The sequence below is a fragment of the Dermacentor variabilis genome, chromosome 2 (assembly GCF_050947875.1).
Source record: "Dermacentor variabilis isolate Ectoservices chromosome 2, ASM5094787v1, whole genome shotgun sequence".
NCBI lineage: Eukaryota > Metazoa > Arthropoda > Arachnida > Ixodida > Ixodidae > Dermacentor > Dermacentor variabilis.
In genome coordinates, this window is record NC_134569.1 from 89,670,038 (window position 1) to 89,689,968 (window position 19,931).

The 19,931-nt window shown below is 41.5% G+C and overlaps 1 protein-coding gene across 2 annotated transcripts; it reads right to left on the minus strand.

The window, feature by feature from the left end:
* Positions 1 to 305: 305 nt before the first annotated feature.
* On the minus strand, positions 306 to 18,812 carry LOC142572263 (protein Abitram). 2 transcript variants are annotated; one of them, XM_075681236.1, is made up of 5 exons: positions 18,613 to 18,812; positions 10,610 to 10,661; positions 6,181 to 6,310; positions 5,234 to 5,380; positions 306 to 588 (listed from the first exon to the last, which is right to left on the minus strand). In XM_075681236.1, exons 1-5 carry the CDS (start codon positions 18,734 to 18,736, stop codon positions 403 to 405), a joined length of 639 nt encoding a protein of 212 aa, XP_075537351.1. In that variant the 5' UTR covers positions 18,737 to 18,812; the 3' UTR covers positions 306 to 402. The 2 variants fall into 2 exon arrangements, with proteins under 2 accessions (XP_075537351.1, XP_075537352.1); XM_075681237.1 differs by lacking the exon at positions 10,610 to 10,661 and having other exon boundaries at positions 18,613 to 18,810.
* Between the last annotated feature and the right edge of the window lie 1,119 nt (positions 18,813 to 19,931).

The following is a 19,931-nucleotide window of genomic DNA, read 5'->3' on the forward strand; positions in this document are numbered from 1 at the left end:
TGCTTGATTTTTGCTAAAAGACCTTTGGAACACTTATCGGGAGTGGTAATGTCAACAAGCTCTACCATGAATAACAGTATCATGCTCACGAGAAATGGTTACCCCACAGCCTTTCACTATGTCCAGGAGGCGCGAAGAAGCTGGTGCACGGATTTTGGTAGCGTACAGCTTTAAGACGGGTCTTGCTAAACCCAGCCAACATCAATGTACTTATATTTCTGGCGATATGGGGCTACTATGACACCCCCACAACTGCACCATCATTTAAGTTTGTTGCTTGGTCATGGTCAAAAAAGGGTAACAAAGAAAAAGGAATGACACTTTATTAGTTCAACTAAGCGCAATACAAAGAAGCATAACTGCAGAACATAAATAGAGCAAAGCCTTACACATAAGATTCCTTTAAGCGTCCTCTATAATAAGCGGCGTTTGCTGATGAACAAACATTTCTTCATCCGAGATGTAGCACATGGGTATCAACTCCTTCCTGGCTGCCACATAAGCTTCAGGCGATGTCATAGTGTGCAGCAGCACTGTGTCCAACTTTAGCGGAGGCAGAACAATGGCAACGTAGCCAGATGACCAAGGCTGCGAGAGTTAAAGTCAGCATATACAACACAGAAATAGTGCTTGTATTTCATTAATGATTTCCAGATTTGGCTAACAAGCTTTCAGCATGCCAAATTACAGCAATTTTGCCAGGCCTCACGCTGTAGCCACAGTGATGGCACCGAAACCAAAGGAAGCCTTTGCGAGAGCCCTTTAAGAGTGCTCCTGTTCGCCCACTGCAAAACACGATTTGTGGACCAAGCTCTCTTCGGCACTGCATAATGTTCAGTTATGGGAAAGTGTTGTTCATTAAGTGAAAGAAGACGGGAAGGTTGACCCGGCTGCATGTTACCACTAAGCTAACACTACGTGTCTCTCTGCCATGCTTTTGCACAGTGTTCTATGGTCTTCACTTTTCCCGCAGAAATCAGGAGTATGCAGCCAGGCTGAATTCATATTTCTCTTAACTGTTTACTCATGCTGCCCTAGAAGTCAGTCAATTTCATCTACATCTTTTTGACAAGCTGCCAAACACTCACTTCAGAATTCAAGAAACACACTGAACTATGAAAACCGAAGACTACCACTTTTATTTCTGGACAAGTTTGACAATATTTTACACAAACTGGGGATTCCAATGTAATACATTAACAAGAAGTTTCGTTGAAATTGGCATACAGCATGCATTGCAGTTTCAAATTTAAAAAAATGCATAACTACACTATGGCCTAAATGAGAACAGCCGTGTTGACCCAGTAAATTGTCTGGTTGCCTGATTTTCCATCCTAACAACGTCACAGCTTTGACGATGCCTCAATACATACCACACCGATGCGGAGTACATGTTTCGATTCTTATGTTCCAGTAATACTGAGCACAATTTCAATTTTTCTCACTGTGGGTCACTTTTATTCATTAGTGAGTCCACTGCATACGTACAACTCATTATGAGAAATTATTTCCATTGTGTGGAGTTTTCACTCGGACACGAGCATGCAGTTGAGTTGAGTTAGACCTTCTGCAGGAGCTTGGCTAGCAGTTCGACCACTTACTGCTGTGAAATGGCCTGTTCAGCTGGCCCTAGTATTTACTAGGATATCTGGACGAAATAACACACAGAGGCTCAGGTACTAGTTTGAGGTGCATGGCATGGCTGATCAAGAAATTACATCAAATGCACGGGACAAGAAATGTGGTAAAGAAAGAGTTAAACCATTGCCATACTTCAGTTGTGTATTGCATAGCTAACTTCGTACAAACGGGCATGAGTAAGTAAAAAATTTTTTCTCCTATCTCGACGACCAACTCTGGGCGACCCAGCAGGCCTACGAAGTGGCGAAGAGGCAAGACCTCGACGTCCCATCGTGGGAGGCCTAGGCCCAGCCGACTAAACTGCTGGTTCTCATTAAAGTTCACTCTCTCTCTCTCTCTGAAAAATGTAGTACTCCTGCGCTTGGCATGTAACAATCCACAAACATCAACGTATTTTAAAAAAATGTTTTTCTCATTTAAATATGCATGCTGCCAAGCACATATGCAATGTCAATCAAGCTTTTATTAGATAATCAATATATCACCACAAATACTAAAGCAATTTTCTTTGCCTTGTTAAGCTACGCTCAGAATGCAGGAGAACCAGTTGTAATTATATAACTTCTATCCACTGGCTCCTAACTGGGTCAAACAACTGGCAAGGCCATCGACAGGCAAGTTAGTATGGTTATGACTGTAAGCTGGACTTGCAGATAGTATGTGCGACTCATGGAAATATACCTTATTGTAATATACACGTAATTCTTTTTGCCTAAATATTAAAAATACTTCAATAATTATGAACTATCTTACATTTCAACACAAATTTTCTTCTTTCTTTCTATTGACAAGGCAATGTGCAAATCCATGGTTCATAGCTTTTCTTATGTTTTGTAATCTGTTTTGTGCTGTTAATGCAAGCTACGAACGTAATTGACCAATATAATTGACCAAAATAAGACCAAAATAGAAATTTGACATGCAGAACAATTCACCATGCTGGTCGTGCACTGAGAAGCACTGCATATATAAGTAGTTAATTAAATGATAATGTCAACTAAGGGGTCACTTCAACGTGTGGCATATTGAAACGAGGAGCTTGCACTAAAAATAATTAACAAGCAAATAAGCGTACTCATGAATAAAAAGAATAAGCAGAATTTTCTTGCCTCGTTTTTAGTGTTGAATAAACCCAAAATTGAATATTCTGAGGAAGTGCACATATCTTTCGTTGCAACGGCTTCATTATTCAAAGACACTTGCCCTTACATGTCATGACATATACAGGTGCAAGCAGCTAGGTTTCATTCGGTGAGAGCTAATTTCTTTCACTCATTCATTCCATCACACCAAGCATACACCAAAATATATCTGCATGTGACGCACATGGATTCCTAGCTTTTTCAGATCCATACAAATTACACAGAAAGTTATAGAGCCATACAAACAGTAACATTTTTATAACACAAACAGAGATAACTGCAGCACAGAAAAAGTCAAACGAAGTAGCATTAGTATCTTTTTCAAGAACCATTATATCTAGGAAAAACACTCTACTTCAACAGTAATGTGGTTGCAAAGGGCAAAAGCAGCACTGGAAATTGTTTTGCACTTATTTTTTCCAGTAGGATAGAGGAAGTTACCTGTTCAGACAGACTGTGCATTATATCCTGAAGGTGCAAAATATGAAGAATGTAAATGATGGGTGTTTATATCCAGCTATATAAATATACCATAACATTGGTTTTAAATGCTACCAGCAGCATAAGAAATGATATAGAGGCTTCGAGAAGGAGGGCTTTTTGTGACCTGTTAGAGAATGTGAAAGGTGCCATGAGTATGACAACAAGTAAAGAGCAGATGATGTTTTGGCAACTTTTAAACATCTATAAATCACTACATCATCATGCTTGTACAAGAAAGCTTCGCAATGTCCATGTGGTCTGGACAAAAACAATATTGCTGTTTAGCAACAGGACCAGCAACATAATGATATCTTTTTCCAGTGAAAGCCAAAATAGAAATTTTGCGCATCCAAAATACATGTTGGAACCTGTAAAGTGAAGCTATCACATAGCGGCTAATTAAATGCATTATACAAATAACTGTCTCTAATTTCATTTTATATAACGTGTAATCTTGTTCAATGCTTACGTTTGTGCCCTACGCTGTTAACAAGCTATGCCACAATGCAACCACTAGTTCAGATGGATGCACACTATGAGATGTTCGCAATATTTGATTCTTGTCGGGGAAAGAATGGTGTGGAGAGGTGTATGCAAAAAAAAAAAAAACGACACATATGTTAGTGCATCTAAAGTTTCTGTACCCCCTGTATCACAGCGGCAATTCTTGGGGACTGGCCAGGAATGGGCGCATACACTTTGGCAGACATGCAGTGACCAGAGAACAGGGCTGTAGGCCAAATATAAGAAATTTCAAAGAAACCATTGAATGTCAAGCACTATGCCATTAATACGTCTGTGTGCATTAGAGATACCTATGAGGCAACATTATAAATGTACATGTTTTATGATGGTATTTATTGTTTTGTTACGCACAACAGAGGTGCATGTGCTGGCACCCCTTTAGATATTAACATTTAGAGATGCAGTGCTCATATAAGCCAGTGAGAATATTACCTATATATATTATATATGTGAGTGTGCGCGTGCGCATGTGTGTGTGTCGTGACACGTGTGCTTGTTTATCGTTGTCCCGTGATCGCTGTTCACCAGCTAACAAACGTTAAATGTCATCACTCAGCACAAGACTCACCTGCATGACTTGTAACCTACAAAAATGTTATCGTTCATTCCACCTGTTGTGCACGTCCTCGCAGAACCTTGTATTATCAGACTGCATGCACGACGCAAATTGTGCAGTAGTTTATGGGAACCACGCAGGCACCAGCGATTACACTGGAACTTTCGATGAGTGATGTATAAAAGCCAATGCGCTTGACCTGCTCATCAGATTTCGACTATCGCCGACTGTGTTCGCCGATATCATTGTGCTTTGAGTGTAACTTGTGCTTGTGGGCACAGGTTTGCCCAATGAAAAATAATTCCGTCATTCACAGTTTTACGACTATTTTGTTCATCACTACAATGTGACAATATCTTCCGAGATACTGAAAGATGCGAAAAAGTGCTGGGCTAAGCAAAGAAAGCTTTTATAATACAAGCTGCGACCAGTGAAAGTGCTATGTTGTTTAAGAACCAAAAATAAGCAATAAGTCTTGTAGCACGAACTAGTAATGCCTGAAGCAAATGTAATGTTTACTAGTCTAAAAACTAAACTGCAGAGTAATAGCAGTGCAGCAATGCACAATACAACAGATCAACTGTTTCCGCTTTACCCATCATTTAACCTACGTCACCTAAACTAGTCCTCAACCTAAGTGCCTTCATCTCAATATGGAGATAACTAGCACTTAACCACATTCAAATTTTCTACTTGCTGTTAATTTCTCCTAGGATGGTGAGCTGTGTTTTATTTGTGCGTGGAACAAACTTTAGCAGTTGCCAGGCAAAGGTGTTTATCCACTCATGTGTCCAGACAGGTAAACCAGAGAACGCAAACATTACGTCTACTACAAAATCCAAAGTTGCAGCACTCAATACAATAAACAAAGGAACAAAATTATCACCTTTTCAGTCAAAAGCTCTGGTGAAGTGGTCAGATGGTCATTAACTTCTATCAGGCTACCAGGGACTGTGCTTGTTATTGTATAGATCTCTCCATCTGAGCAGGTTACGATACATAATGCAGATTCCTTTTGTAGCTTCTGGCCACCCTACAAACAAGGTAGCAAACTATTAACCAGGCTGAAAAGTATCATCATACAAAATAAATGTGTCATGAAGAAGTATTGATGCAAAATTTTCATTGCATCTTCATCACAGGCAGGCACTTCCTGCCAAATCATGATTAGAAAAATCAACCAATCATTAAGTGACAAACATGTCATCCTAAGTGCAGTCTGTCCACGATGAATGCCAATGTCGGGGTGGTTTCGATGATTCACAGGTATCACAGCTATGCAAATATGAGCACAATACACTGAGCTAATATATCTTTAGATTACAAAAAATAATAACAATAACTCATAAAACAAGTTCCCATCTGCAAGCTAGAGTTACATAGCCTTTGTGGTGAGTGTCCTGTGATAAGCCATTTTAGCTACCTTCGTCAAGCATGCACTTGTACAATATTAAAATGCTTATGCTTAATATGATAAAACAGCAGTTCAAATTAGCGCTGTAATAAGCCATTTTAGCTACCTTCGTCAAGCATGCAGTTGTACAATATTAAAATGCTTATGCTTAATATGATAAAACAGCAGTTCAAATTAGCTCTCCACTACACAAAGTAAAATGTTTTAAGATGAAATCATGCTAAAGTGACACGACAACTGCGATAATGAAAAAAATTAGATAACAAAAATAAATTCAGGGCCAACTATGACTACTTTTCTCAGACAGAACTATAAAGCTGGCAACCTTTTGCCACACCAAGCTGCAGGAAGCAATGCCATAACTTGAGCTTCATTGTGAAAGTGCCAATTGTGAAAGTGCCAATTGTATATGAGCTCACCTTCTTCCATTTCCCAGACACTTGATTGTTGAGGCGATTTAATTTCTCATTTACTTGATAATCAACCTTTGTGACCGTCTTCTTCTCTCTTATAATTGGGTGAGATGGAGCTAGTGTAACAAGCACAATTCTGAAAAGCAGGAACAAGATGTATCAGCATTCACCATATGGTGTACACATATTATTTTTTAACAAAAGGTATACAAGGCTACTAAATACTGCTTTCAAGGGCTCTTTGTCACCAAGGTGAAAAAGTTATATCAGTGTACTTGACTCTGGTTTGCCAGATGCCGAATGTGACATTACATACAACTGTTGTTCACAAGAGCAAAGACCACTTTTGGGACCACTGCGTGTAATCATTATAAGTATCTATAGTTTATGCACAAAGTAGCCACAGCTGCCCATAACAAACCATTAGAACATGTGAAAATTTAAGAACCAGCACGAAATGCATTGCGGCCAAGCTTAAGATGCTGTAACTATCCAGTGAAACTTGCACCTTCTGATTATTATTATCTGGAAGAATGTGTGCAACTGATTACTTCACCGCCAGACTCATAATGATGATTTTAAGAACCCTATGTGAGCATGTTATTTCATAACCAATTAAGGAAATATCTTCAAAATTAGACAGCTATAACTTGTTTATAAGTAGCCATACACTATTGGCTACATTGCAGACACAATTATGAATGGTTATGAAGAGGGCATAATAGGAGCCTCTGAATTCCCATTCTTCCACTGTAACCATGTAAGCATCGAGGTAAGCCAAAGTTTGCCTAGCTTCTTGGAAAACAATCCTTAAGTGCAACAACAGCTGTATTAAATAATTACATATAATTAAGCTGAATAGAACATCCAATTAAAGACAAGATATTGACACTGCAACCCAAGACTGTTCTGTTCAAGCGTTTTATGTGTCAATACCACAGTATGGTAATGAGGCACACCATACTGGGGGACTTCGGAATAATTTTGACCACCTGGGTTTCTTTAATGTGCACCCAATGCATGGTACATGGGTGGTTTTACATTTTGCCCTCACCGAAATGGGCCGCCGTAACCAGAATTTCATCCCCTGCGCCTTTTTGCTTACTGGCACAACGCCAAACCCACTACCCCACCACAGTGGGTCCAAAAATGTTACAAATGCATGGCAATTCCTGAAACTTCAAATAAAAAGAAGAATTAACTCCTGCATAACTCTTCAATTCTACCAGCTCATTCACTGCTGAAATATATGCAAGTTGAGTGTTTTTGTAATGACCCTAATATATTAAACCATTTAGTTGCACATTTCAACGTAGTGTAAGCATATATGGCAATGCTATGCACACAAACATGTACACGATTTGGCTTATAATGAAAAATGCAAAATAACGCTCTTCATTCATTGTACTCAAAAGTGCAAAAAGTGTTTTCGCTTATTCTTAGCTAAATAAGTGAAAATGAAATAAATGAAGCTGCGTAGAGTAGATGCTGCCTGTGAAATGCTCAACTTGTGGACAAAGCCTGGCCACCCTTGCCACATTCCCTGTGCTGCTTCCCGCATGCTAGTGGAGACAAAAGGAGAGCGAAAGCTGCTCATCAGTGCGATGACTACATCTTAACTCCGCTTACACTTGATAGATTTGAAAAATTTTGCAGCAGGAGATTAACGAGGCGACGACTTTTAATAGTGAGGCCATTCTATGATTAGTTAGAAAAGTATTGTTTCAGGGCCTTTTAAAACAAACTCAGTTAAGCTGAATTTTCGGATATTAGGAACAATGAGTGAGCATCTTACCGGTTTCCTATAGAACCCCCCCAAACAAATCTCCTTAACACTTATTTAGTTAAAGCAAGCTAAAGCTAGTACAGCCACCACTGATGCCTATTACTAGGCACAATGAGGTGCCCAAGTTGGCAGACTTGGTGAAGGTTACTTTGCTAACTGCATGAGAAGCAAATGGTGTTTCTGAAGACACAAACAGCCACACAGCATTGATTATAATGTGGAAACCAGCAGGGCTAATACATGAGAAATACTAATTGAGGCAGTCCTCAAAGTGGTATTGCAGGCCGATAATTAAGGTGAGAACACTGCCTAGCGGTGTTCACACAATACAGCTGGTAACACTGTGAATACCTTAGTGCATCTTTTAAAACAACATGACGGAGCTGAAAAATTTTTAGCTAACTAGCTGAAACATCAGCTACTGCAAAATAACACAAGTTTGCACAGCATTGGCAAGTAAGATTTGCTCAATTGTTTAAGAATGCATAGATATTATTTGCATCATAAAAATCCCCTGAATATATATCTCTACATCTGAATTCTAATTTTAATGCTATTTCATTTCTTGTCTTGTGACATGGACATATAGCTGCACCAGAAATAGTTTATTCTGTATTGTGAATAATTCCTGTTAAGACAAACTTATAAGGCAAAGACATTTTCATTATCCCTTTTAGATTGTCTTACCAGGAGTATAAATTATCTTTTAGTTTAATGGGAACCCTGACACCTTTTTGGAAACTCGCAAGCCACATTGAAATAAGTGCAATGCCTTTCAGTTAATATACCACCGAAAAACATTTTTAGAAAAGAATGGAGATAGAACCCAATGTTAACTTTCCCCATTCCTTCCTTCCATCCCCATTAACTCATGGGTTCCTCTCAGCTAGGCCAGTGAAGACAGCGATACCCTACCTACTGCTCTGTTTTTTTTTTCTTTTCCATCTTTCTGCGGCTTACTTAGGCTAACCTTTCGATGCTGGAGCTTGACAAAAAATGCCAGAGAGCGATAAAGGAGTAGTGGCAGGATGGGCAGGATGTGTTAACAGCCACCACTTCTTTGTTTCCAAGGGAACAAGAAGATATGGAAGGGCGTGCACATGTGTGCGAGCTTTTGCGCAGGAATAATTCATAGTCAGGAACAGTAACCCAATGGCTGGCGGCATTGGGCTGTTGAGTCAGTTGTAAATTTATCGCCGACATAACATAGAGTGGAAAAAAGTGGGAGACTGAAAGTCACTCGAGAGAGCAAGCTATCTGTTGTGCAAGACTGTACGTTTCTCATTGAATGCACCAGAATACTATTTGGCATGCATGTTTACAGCAGTATTGTCTACAGATCGGGAATACGTTTTTATCATGCTTCTGGAGTGTTTCAGTGCCTTTTAAAGCCGTGCCTCTTGAAGCCGTACAAGTCTTGGAGCCCATTGCATGCACCATGTTGGAGGTCGACACTAGCATAATTCTGGGGTAGCAAATATATATAGGAAACCGTATGCTAACAGAAAAGAGCAACACATTCCAGTAGACAAAAGATGCTATAGTTTTGAAATGTAAGGTGTCTGTAAGAGTTTGCGGTACTGTGGTACCAGTGACATATATGGGACTTAATTTTGCCGGGTTGTCTGTAGCCTACTTAACTGTCACCTGTTCCTTGTTCTCGCAGAGATTGCTAAAATGACAGGGCATGTACCAACAGTCAAGTACCCGAAGCCGTTGCAAAACTGTGTGTCACACACACCATACGTAACAAAAGTAACAACACTGAGAAAGGGAGGCTCTGGTGGGGCTAGTCTATCGGCACCCTGCCTCTTGACCCCAGCAAGGATATTGAATAAAGTTTTCTCTGTCTCTCTCTTTGTCTGGCGTCACTTGGCTTATGTATGTGGAGCTGTCTCCGTCAACAAAATTTTATAATTCAAGTTCAATCATTATCCTATTAGCGATAATAATGTTTTTTTTAGGTATAGTATCCTTACTTAAACCTGACAAGCGGCTCAGGTCATTTGGCAGTCCCTTTAAAGGTGTTCTTGAACAATGTCTAGTCAAAAGGCTTGTTGTCAAGGGTCACATGTAAGGCAGTGTAAAGGAATATTCTTACACAATATTTTTTTCATACACCAATATTGAACAGACAAGCTGTAATCCTTCTCAGCAATTCAAAATTTTTATGCTCAACATAGTGCTCATTTCTCAATACTCATGTTCACACTGGCATGCATATAGTTCCTACAAGCCTATGGGGACGTGTGAAAATGCTTTAGAACTCTATATCAAGCTGTCACCATTTTTTCTTCTCCACCAAACGGCCAATCCTAACCCCAGCTGCCATCACCAGCTTGGTTGCAGGGATTCTTATCACTAATGACAAAGCACGTCCACAGCAGACATCACACTATTTGTGATGTCACCTAGCAGAGAGTTGGCACTAGCTGAAAGACTGCACAGTATTTTACTAGTAACTGTGGTCTCCTCACAGTATGAAAACAATTTGCACCAGTCATGATTGCCAGAGGCACATTTACACCTTGCCTAGACAATCATGGGTAGGTGCTCTGTGCATTGTACTTGTTCACACAAATTTTACAAATATGTTGATGCCAATTGAAGAGACAGTGTAGAAGTCACAAATCAGAAGTGTTACTGCACCTGTTTGAGTGGAACAATGCACACTGATCGTGTCCTTTCTTTCCATTTGCATCTGAAATCAAAAGAAAGCAGAAGCCTTTCCAATCATCATTGCAGCTACACTTGAGCATCACTTCCATTTGCATATAAGCAAAAAAAGATAAACATCTGAAACAATACTGAGTACTGACAGAAAAGTTTGTAGTTCAGACTTTGTCCTTAAATATTCCCAACTACTGACACCATAATCACGATACTGAACATCCAAATGATACACATGTTGGGCTAGTTGGTGCACAACAGTGCAATAAAGATATACAATGCTATGCAGACAGCTGCCATGGTGCATGCTCTTAAATGCTGCATGTTGCGGGCACAATAATTATTGATAAGTCATGACCAGATTGCTAGCGAGTTGATGGAAGCATTCCACATAAATGAAGTAAAATCATCAGCTAGAACTCATCATGTTGTCTTTGTATCTTTGTGTTTGAACTATCCTTAAGAACACCTCAAACATCCATTTACTCCAGCCTATCCAGCTGGTGCAAGACGTGGGTAATTGGAGATCGCTGGGAGACACCTGGGTATCACTGACCCCAGAAAGCTATAGAAAAGCATAGAACCCAATCACCATGGGAGAAACTTTTTTTTATAATGACTCCACAAAAGAACATCCCACAGAAAAAATAAGGGAACACATATGCAAATTTTACACCTCACGGGCTCAGGAAAGTATGCACTCTTTACTGACATTATGCGAGTTGATGTGACCAGTGCCTTGTAAGAAAGAAAGGACGTTGCTTCAATTCTACGCGCGGCGTCCCACATGACATGATCTCACTCTCTGTGACAGTACCGAAAAAGTCCACCTCACCATCTTTTATCCGAGTGGCCCACACTGGCTGCTGTGAATTTTGATGCGGTTCCGTTCACACCATCTGAGTAATTTCAGTATCATATTGAAGTGTCGTGGTGAGCCGCAATGTGCATGCAACACAGCATTTTTCTTCATGTTTAAAAATTATTTTCCACTGTTTAAGGTTCTCTCCTGAACAAAACTGAATGTTATCGCATGGGGCACCTGATGCCCACCAAGCACCACTAGGTCCGTATAGTGTAAGAAATCCTTCTGCTCTATTCTATTCCTTAGCATCAACAATTCACAGCCAGCCAATCTCAGTGATAATATGGGTAGAGGACCAGTCAGATCACTGACAAAGCGCCAAACAGAAAAGCATAGGAATAGCATCGCTACATTATCAAGGCCCAGGTGACAACATGCCAACAAGCTTGTCGAGACAGTGACATTCACTCACACCAGCAGTGTGGTTACATGCTCCTCTGGTGGCTTGCTGTGTTGCTTCCCTTCTTCTCTGCATATCTCCTTGTGTACACACTTTAAGGATTTCATAGTTGCTGTAGTTGAGGTTCTTTATTTTCTACTGTCGGTGTTAGAGAGGCCAGAGAGGTCGTAACACAATGTTGCAACACAGTCGGTGGTCCTTTGAAGGCCCTCCAAAATTGTTTCCGCCACAAACAACAGCTAAAATGGCACGAGTTCGGAATAGCAAGCATCTCAGCCTATGTGCTTGCAATTTTTCGTAGCACCTGTCACAACTGTTGCATACAGACTGTCTTGCTTATAATGAATGGCTGCAAGTGAGGTGGGGCCAACTGTGCAAAGAAAGCTGTTTTTTTGCTTAGCCTAATAAATAGCTTGATTCCATGCACCACTCAAAATGCTTCAACAGTATTGCTCCGTACTGATTACCACTTTTATTTCTTTCCATTCAGGTTTGGTTGGGGTTCAGGTGTGTTCCAATAATGTAAGTTCTAGTCTGGGTTCAGTTCCAGCCAAAATACCGATTAGGGTATGGTGTTTATTCCAGGTTCAGTCTGACTTCCTAATTATGCAAGGAAAATAGTCAAAATGAAACATGCTGTTATCTGAAGGTTTTATAAGGTATGTAACCACCTCATTAACACCATTTGCATCTACAAGGTAACAATGATAAATACTGCTGTTACATATTATCCCACAAAGTAATGGCAATGCACAATAAACTAACAGTGTGCAAATGTACTTGGGCATGGTAGTGAGTCAGATTTTCTAGATGTGCCAGCGACCAAACCAGGCAGAAATAGTTCAAAGTAGAGGGGGCCAAAGGTAAGGCATATACCTCCAATGTATTTTCAGGCATCTGTGGTCTGACTCCATCATTACTCAAGCATAGACGAGGCATCCACGAAGCCAACATTAGGCAAGGTGTGAGACCAGGGGATATTCTGTAATGTCCACCTAGTGGACATGTCCATTTAATCTGCTGCTGAAGTGCCAATTGGCTGGGGGAGCCTGTATCCTTCTGATGTGTAACCCAGCTCAGCCAATCGGAATTTCAGCTGCAGATGAAATGGACATGTCCGCTAGGTGGACACTTACAGAATACCCCCCAGGCCAGTTTGTAACCCATGATGATGTGCACTAAAGCAACTCCATACTACTGCTACTGCTGTCATAAGCTGATGAAGGGGCTTAAATGTGCACAGCGCAGCAGCGGACAGAGGGCGTAAAGGAACGACGGAGATTCAAGATGTCTTTTAGTTTTGCTAAGGCTATATGTGTGTTTACAATAATAAAGCTCAGTTGGAAGTCGGTGCTTGTCACCCTTGTTCCTTTCCGTCCTTTGCCCCTGTTGTGCCGTGCACATCACCACCAATTTTAGGGCGACTTCCATGACAGAGTCGGCCAGCTGGATGAGCTGATCCAGTGATAGTCCAGTAGTAGACACAAGCACCATGAAAAAGCTGGGTGGGAGGTGCTGAAGGAACAGCTCAGAGAGGAGGTCCTGGTCATAAGTAGCTGCCTTGTCCCTTAGAAGCTGTTGAAAGTGATGCTGGAGTTGTGAAGGCTTACAGTCACCAAGTTCTTTGGCCAGGATCACTTACAGTAGGAGCAGGTCGGAAGCGGATGTGCGCCTCAGAAGGTCAGACACCAGCACACATATTGCTTGGACTGTGCAGGTGTGAGAATCAAGTTGCGTAACTCGGTAACTACCTCAAGCGACACGGCCAAAACAACACGATGGAACCTCCATGTCTGCAAAGAGATCTCTGAAGCGGCGAACTGGCTGTTCGCCTCAGCCAGCCAAGGTGTAAATCTGAGGGTCAGAATTTCGGTAGACGCTCCTATGAAATGTCACATGATGTTTCATTGGCAGGCAGCTTGGGCTCGGTGCTCTAGTAAGAGTTCCTCATATGAAAGTCACCAATTTTGTGACATTGGCTGACAAATGAAGGTGGCAGGCCACAAGTAATACAACTTGCATTCCACAGGTAAGTAGCCACAAATAAGTAGTGACAAGTGATACAACTTGCAGTCTGGTGGGGCGCCACTTGCAGGACTGACTTTCTTGCTTACTCTTAGGCGATGGTGGTTATCCTTAGCCTTCTGCTACTGCCACACGTGCCAAAGAAGCAAGGTGATGCACAAGCCACCAAAAGATAACTTCACTACTGCATGTTGGAACGAGGCTGAAGTCGTAAACCATGGGACCCTGGACTGCATAAAAGTGAGACCAAGAAATGCTGCCTTGCAGTTTGGTGGGGTGCCGTTTGCAGGACCGACTTTCTTGTTTGCTCTTAGGTAAGGTGATTTTTTATTATGACAGAAGCCATTTTTATGCATGAAACTCCATTAGACTGCCCAAAGAGTGTTTAGACATGGCATCGCAACAGTGCTATTGTTGTTTGATGACTATTACGGAAGAATCTGCGTCAACGTGAAGTGCTTGTAGCAAATTGTACCAAGTTGGGAAATGCTCAGGTGTCTAAAAAGGCATTCAATAAACTACAGAGTAGTGAAATGCTAGCATGAGAATGTAAGGTGTGTCAAACACAGAGAGATGTTCAAGACAACAGCAAGTCTGACCTAGACAGCGACGAGGAAAGAGATGGGGAAGCTACTGCCTCCCTAAGTGCTTCGATTGGTGGTCCGAGCCAGAAGCTTGCCAAGGAAGGAAGAAAAAAGTGGAGAAGGAAAGGCAGGGAGATTAACCAGTTTAGCTTAACCGGTTTGCTACCCTACACATGGGAGTGGGATGGGGGGATGAAGCTTGCCAAAGTCCTCAAAAGACTGAATACCCTTTCAAAAATGGTCGATAAGCAATCTGTAACAGCAGAAGCAATCAAAAAATAGATAGAAATGCTAGCAAGAAAATATTATGAGGTTCTGTGAAAAGCAAATAATTATGAAGCTGAAATTATAAAAGTGAAGAAAATGTTGCAGGAACTCATTCGAAAGTTGAGTGAAAAGGACACTCTGATTGTCAAACTTAAAGATTCTGTCAGAACCACTCAACAATACACAAGGCACTGAAATATAGAAATACGTGGCATACCAGAGTCACCTAACCAAGGCCTCTATCAGATTTTGACAGAATTAAGCATGAAGCTGCAACTTCCTGCACCCAAGTGGCATGATTTCAAAGCAGTGCATCAGTTGAAAGCGTAGCCAGACAAGATCGCACCGATCATTGCTCAGTTTGTGGATCAAGCCACTACAGATAAATGACTGGCAAAGAAAAGTGCCCTGCGCAGTGAGTGTATATTCATAAATGAAAATCTGACACGGGTTCAAAGAATTGTTCTGGCAGTGGTGCCAGCTTTCCAGGCAGCGAGAGTACAAGTTTGTCTGGATTAGAAATGGCAGAATACTGGTCAAGAAAGCTGAAGGTGCACCGGTAGCTAACATTGGTAAAGAAAGAGATCTTTAAAAAATAACATGAGCACGTCTTTCTAGAGTGTTTCAATACGTAGATGATACAGAGTTGGTACTTGAGGCTAGTGCCACTAATATAGGAGTGGAAAGCTTCCAGGCAGGCATCAGCCAAGTCGTTGACTGGCCCTCACAGAATTCAGTTTTGATAAACTTTCATAAAACACAGATGTTTTAGGAATCCCCATAAAGCGATTTTGTTTTCTAAACCATTATTCTTGCACTCATCAAATTTTTACCCATGTAAATGCATTTATCTGCCAGTGGAAATAGCTATTAAGTACCTTGGTATTTTCTGGGATCAGCACTTGACATGGAATCGCGTTGGCTTGCTAAAAAGAGAAGAGCCATAGCGGCCATGATGTGCCATTTTATAGGGAAATCACTTTATCTTCGGCGTCTAATTTATAAATCACTGGTAGAACCTCTTCTTACATATAGAATCACGCTATACGGTAATTGCTCATGCTATAAGGCTCAAGCTTTAAATTCTGTAATAAGAACAGTCAACACCAGCTTATGGCACTTATTTTCAATCAGCAACAATAGAAGGTAAACTAAGTATGCTGGGAGTGTTGCCCATCCATGAGCTTTCGCGCTTCACGGTAATTACATGCTATATTACTACAACAATAACTACAAGACCCCAGTGAACAAGGAGGTAACACTGCGCAAGACAGAGCGCGATGTCAAACTGCTTGTTCTTACGCGCTGCAGTAAGAATATGGGAAGCTTATATGTACCAGCCGTATTGAATGAGCCTGATGATCATCTCTACTGCATTAATGGTAAAAAGAAAATGTGTGCATCAACTGTAGTTATTGTATAAATTACCTGAACTTTTCCCTGAAATGATGAAATTTATGGCCTTTTTCTCGTTGCATATATGTGTTAGTATGCTCCGTATGCATTTGTTTTATTGCGCTACATACAGTGCACGAAGCATTTTTTTTGCTTTTAATATTAATATTTTTGGCATATAAACTTGGAACTGTATGCACTAAGTCCACCAGCTGCCTAATCTGCCAAACAAGTGCATTATGCTTAGGCGGATCAGCGTAATTGAGTATGTATGTACCCAAATGAATAAAAATTTGATTGCATTGTATTGTATTGAGACAAGAAACGGCCAATGTCTGCCCCCAGTGATCTGCGCTGCGTCTGAAGAGCAGGTGCTCAGCCACGATGGTGCAACCTTCTCGGAGCGTCTCTAGTGCTTGCCTTGAACTTGTGCATGCCCCTCATGCCATGCAGCTATGAGAAGTGGAGGCACTTCATTGATGTTGGAGGCTGACGAGGCGTTGGCTTCACGGCGATTGGCAGGTGCTACCAGCTGCTACACATACTATAATTACAAAAGCCCTGAAACACCAGTTTATCAAAGTTGTGGTAAATGTTGACTAAAGTGCCCCATTTAACATGTTCCTGAAAAAGCATTTTTCATAAAGCTATGAGACACATCACACTTGCTGAAAAAGATGTAATCGCAATACCTGAGGGTAATGCACATTTCCTCTGATGCATTTACATGAGCACTTCACAATGCATTTGCTACTTATAAACCTGCTGTGGTTGCTTAGTGGCTATGCTGTTGGGCTGCTAAGCACGAGGTTGCGGCATCGAATCCCGGCCACGGTGGCCGCATTTTGATGGGGGCGAAATGTGAAAACACCAGTGTACTTAGATTTAGGTGCACATTAAAAGAACCCTAGGTGGTCCAAATTTCTGGAGTCCCTCACTACGGCGAGCCTCATAATCAGAAAGTGGTTTTGGCATGTAAAACCCCATGATTTAATTTAATTTTGTTACTTATAAGTGTTGACACCATATTACAACTTACACAGACTGCATAAGTGCAGACAATGCTAATTCACGAAACTTCCCTGTGACAGATGTTTCTGCCTTATTATTAATCACATAAGGAATCACACTTGAACACAGCACGTGCCAACTGTGATGTTATAGCTTTGTTAATATGTTCACAGCTCTGTAGCCTGCTGACTGAAAGTGTTTGTCGACCAAGCTCACAAAGTGGTTCACATTCCTTTCTTTGGAATTTGCATGATGCTACTACACTGTGGTCAATATGATGTACTTGGCGTATTCCGCTACCTTCACTTTCACAGTCTTTACGAATTCATGTTCAATGTATAAGATTTAATGAATTAAAGTATGCTTAAATTTTTTTTTAAATTCTATTTCGATGTGCTTCACAACTTTTGAGTTAGAAGGGCAGATCCTTAACAAACCAGCTTTTAGCTATTTTTTGTGAAGAGAGGTGTACTCATTTGGCAGCCTCAGGATCGGCACTAACCGTGCCTGTTCAGTGCAGTGTTCCCATGCGCTGATTTTTACTTTGCTAAGCAAACATGAATGATTTGTACACCATACATGAAAATCTTAGTATCTGCACAATTTAATGTGCGCTTTTGGATAACAAATGCTTGTAGAAGTACTCCAAACCTGCGCACAACACATCAAGAGCTTGATGAATTCTGAGAGCAAAAAGTCCCTTTTTAGTAAGTCAGCGTAAATTAGTTATCCTATATCCAACATTGCATAGTCGAGTTGAGCCTGCTTTATTTTCATAGATGTTGTCGAGTACTTTCTTAACAGCGTTCTTGCTAAAAACTGTGTTTTTCAGACCGCGCGCGTTCGGCACCAGCCTATGACGACAAAATGAACAAAACAAACCTCTGAAGCTACAATTCACTGCCGCCTTCGTTCATTCAAAATTGCACGTAAGTTCTTACTGGTAATGCGCAACATGTTGATGAACGTACAAGACCGCTCATGTCAACACAAAGAAACGCGAATGCTTATGCATCGGTATATATGCGTGAACTCCAGCACGCACTTGACACGAAACGCCACCTTCCGTGGCTTCACCCGAAAGTACGAATTGCGTGCAACCGTCAGGCAAGAAATAGGAATGAAAGTGACCTGTCTGCTCTTCTTTGGCATACCATTTGAACTTCAGACATTTCAAACTGAAACGCGCCACCCCCGCACTGCGCCGCCACGCGACTACCCACGATTTCCCCTTCAACCGCGGTAGTGCGCTGACCGAGGCTACATACCGCACGGAAACGCGCAGCCAAATCTGAAAATCAAATTACGTCACCGGTAGCGTAGTAGTACCCTGGTAGCACTACATCGCGGAGAGTAATGACGTCTCATGGTAACGACCACGCGAAGTTCAGCACACGGTCGGCGATCAGCAGGGCTCGGAAGCAGGCGAACTTACCGAAAAGAAATCGTGGCTTGTAATAGCGCTCTGTGACGCTGGGAAAGCTCCTCGTGATTCGATCGCATAACCTGAGCGACTGTTTCGATTTCGGCGGAGAATCTTCCTCGGGAAGCTCGGACATTTTGGCACTCAACGAAAGCTTGACACTGCGCTGCGGAATGAATCGCTGTACAGCGCGGTTCTACGGCCACCAAGTGTTGAACAGGAAACACAGCCGCGCGCCGCCTCTGCGTTTGCGCACTAGATGGCAGCACCAGTGACGTTGCATGCTAGGTTAGCGCCCTTCTTTTCCCTAATAAAACAGAAGCGAAACAATAAAGTTCGAATTCGAGACGTATACAATATACGTCTAAAGTGTAGGAATCACTGTCGACAGTGTAAAAAGACATCCACGTAAAGAAAAAGGCAAACACTGACGCAGCGATGACGCTCGACCATGACGTTTTGCACCGACCAAAAGTTGTCGGAGGCGCGTAGAGCAGTTCGCCGGCTTACGATGACCAAACCGCTCCAACTTATAGGCGGTCATAAACACATGACGCTATGTCTTGCGAGCAAATTCTTAATGATTCGTTTATTTTCATTATTCCTTCACTTTTGATTTCTAATCACAAATCACGCCGTGTGCCAGATCCGCGCGACAACGGCCGCGCGGCGACATTCGAGGGCTAGGGCGAAACGAATGGAGAATGAATTGCCAGCTTCTGCCTGACAAAACACTTAACACAGCGCAACGTTTGTCAACGCCGCTTTCGCGTCAATATTAATAGTTGCCTTCGGATCGAACATACTAAAAAGTTAATGGAGCACGTGAAGAATACATTAATCTTCCGACTTCAACAGTCGCTTGAACCAAAATAAAGTTCAGACATTACACCTACAGTACAAACCTACATCTTCGACAACGGAAAGAAACGAGTACAACCTAAAATAATGTCTCATTTAGTGACGTGAGCATCGCATGCTCATGTGAATGAAGTATAGGCCGCGGAATGTCTCCTCTATTTTTGTTTCGGACTGCCCACAATTATCTCAAGCACTGCTTTTGACCAATGAAAGCATTCTCAGGTTGTTGGACGGTCTTGGAACACAAATCAGAGAGACCCACAAAGTGCTGCAAGAACAGCCGTGGTAACCATCCGTCCAAGCTATGACAGTCTGCGTTTATGAACTTCACGCAGCTTCTAAAGGATAAATAAGAGAAGGAGAACAAAGAGCGAAATGAAGGGACATTTTTAAAGTCGTCATTTGAAAGACTGGTATGATGGTCTACCTATTCGGTTGGTAACAATACAATAGTACAGGGAGTACAATTT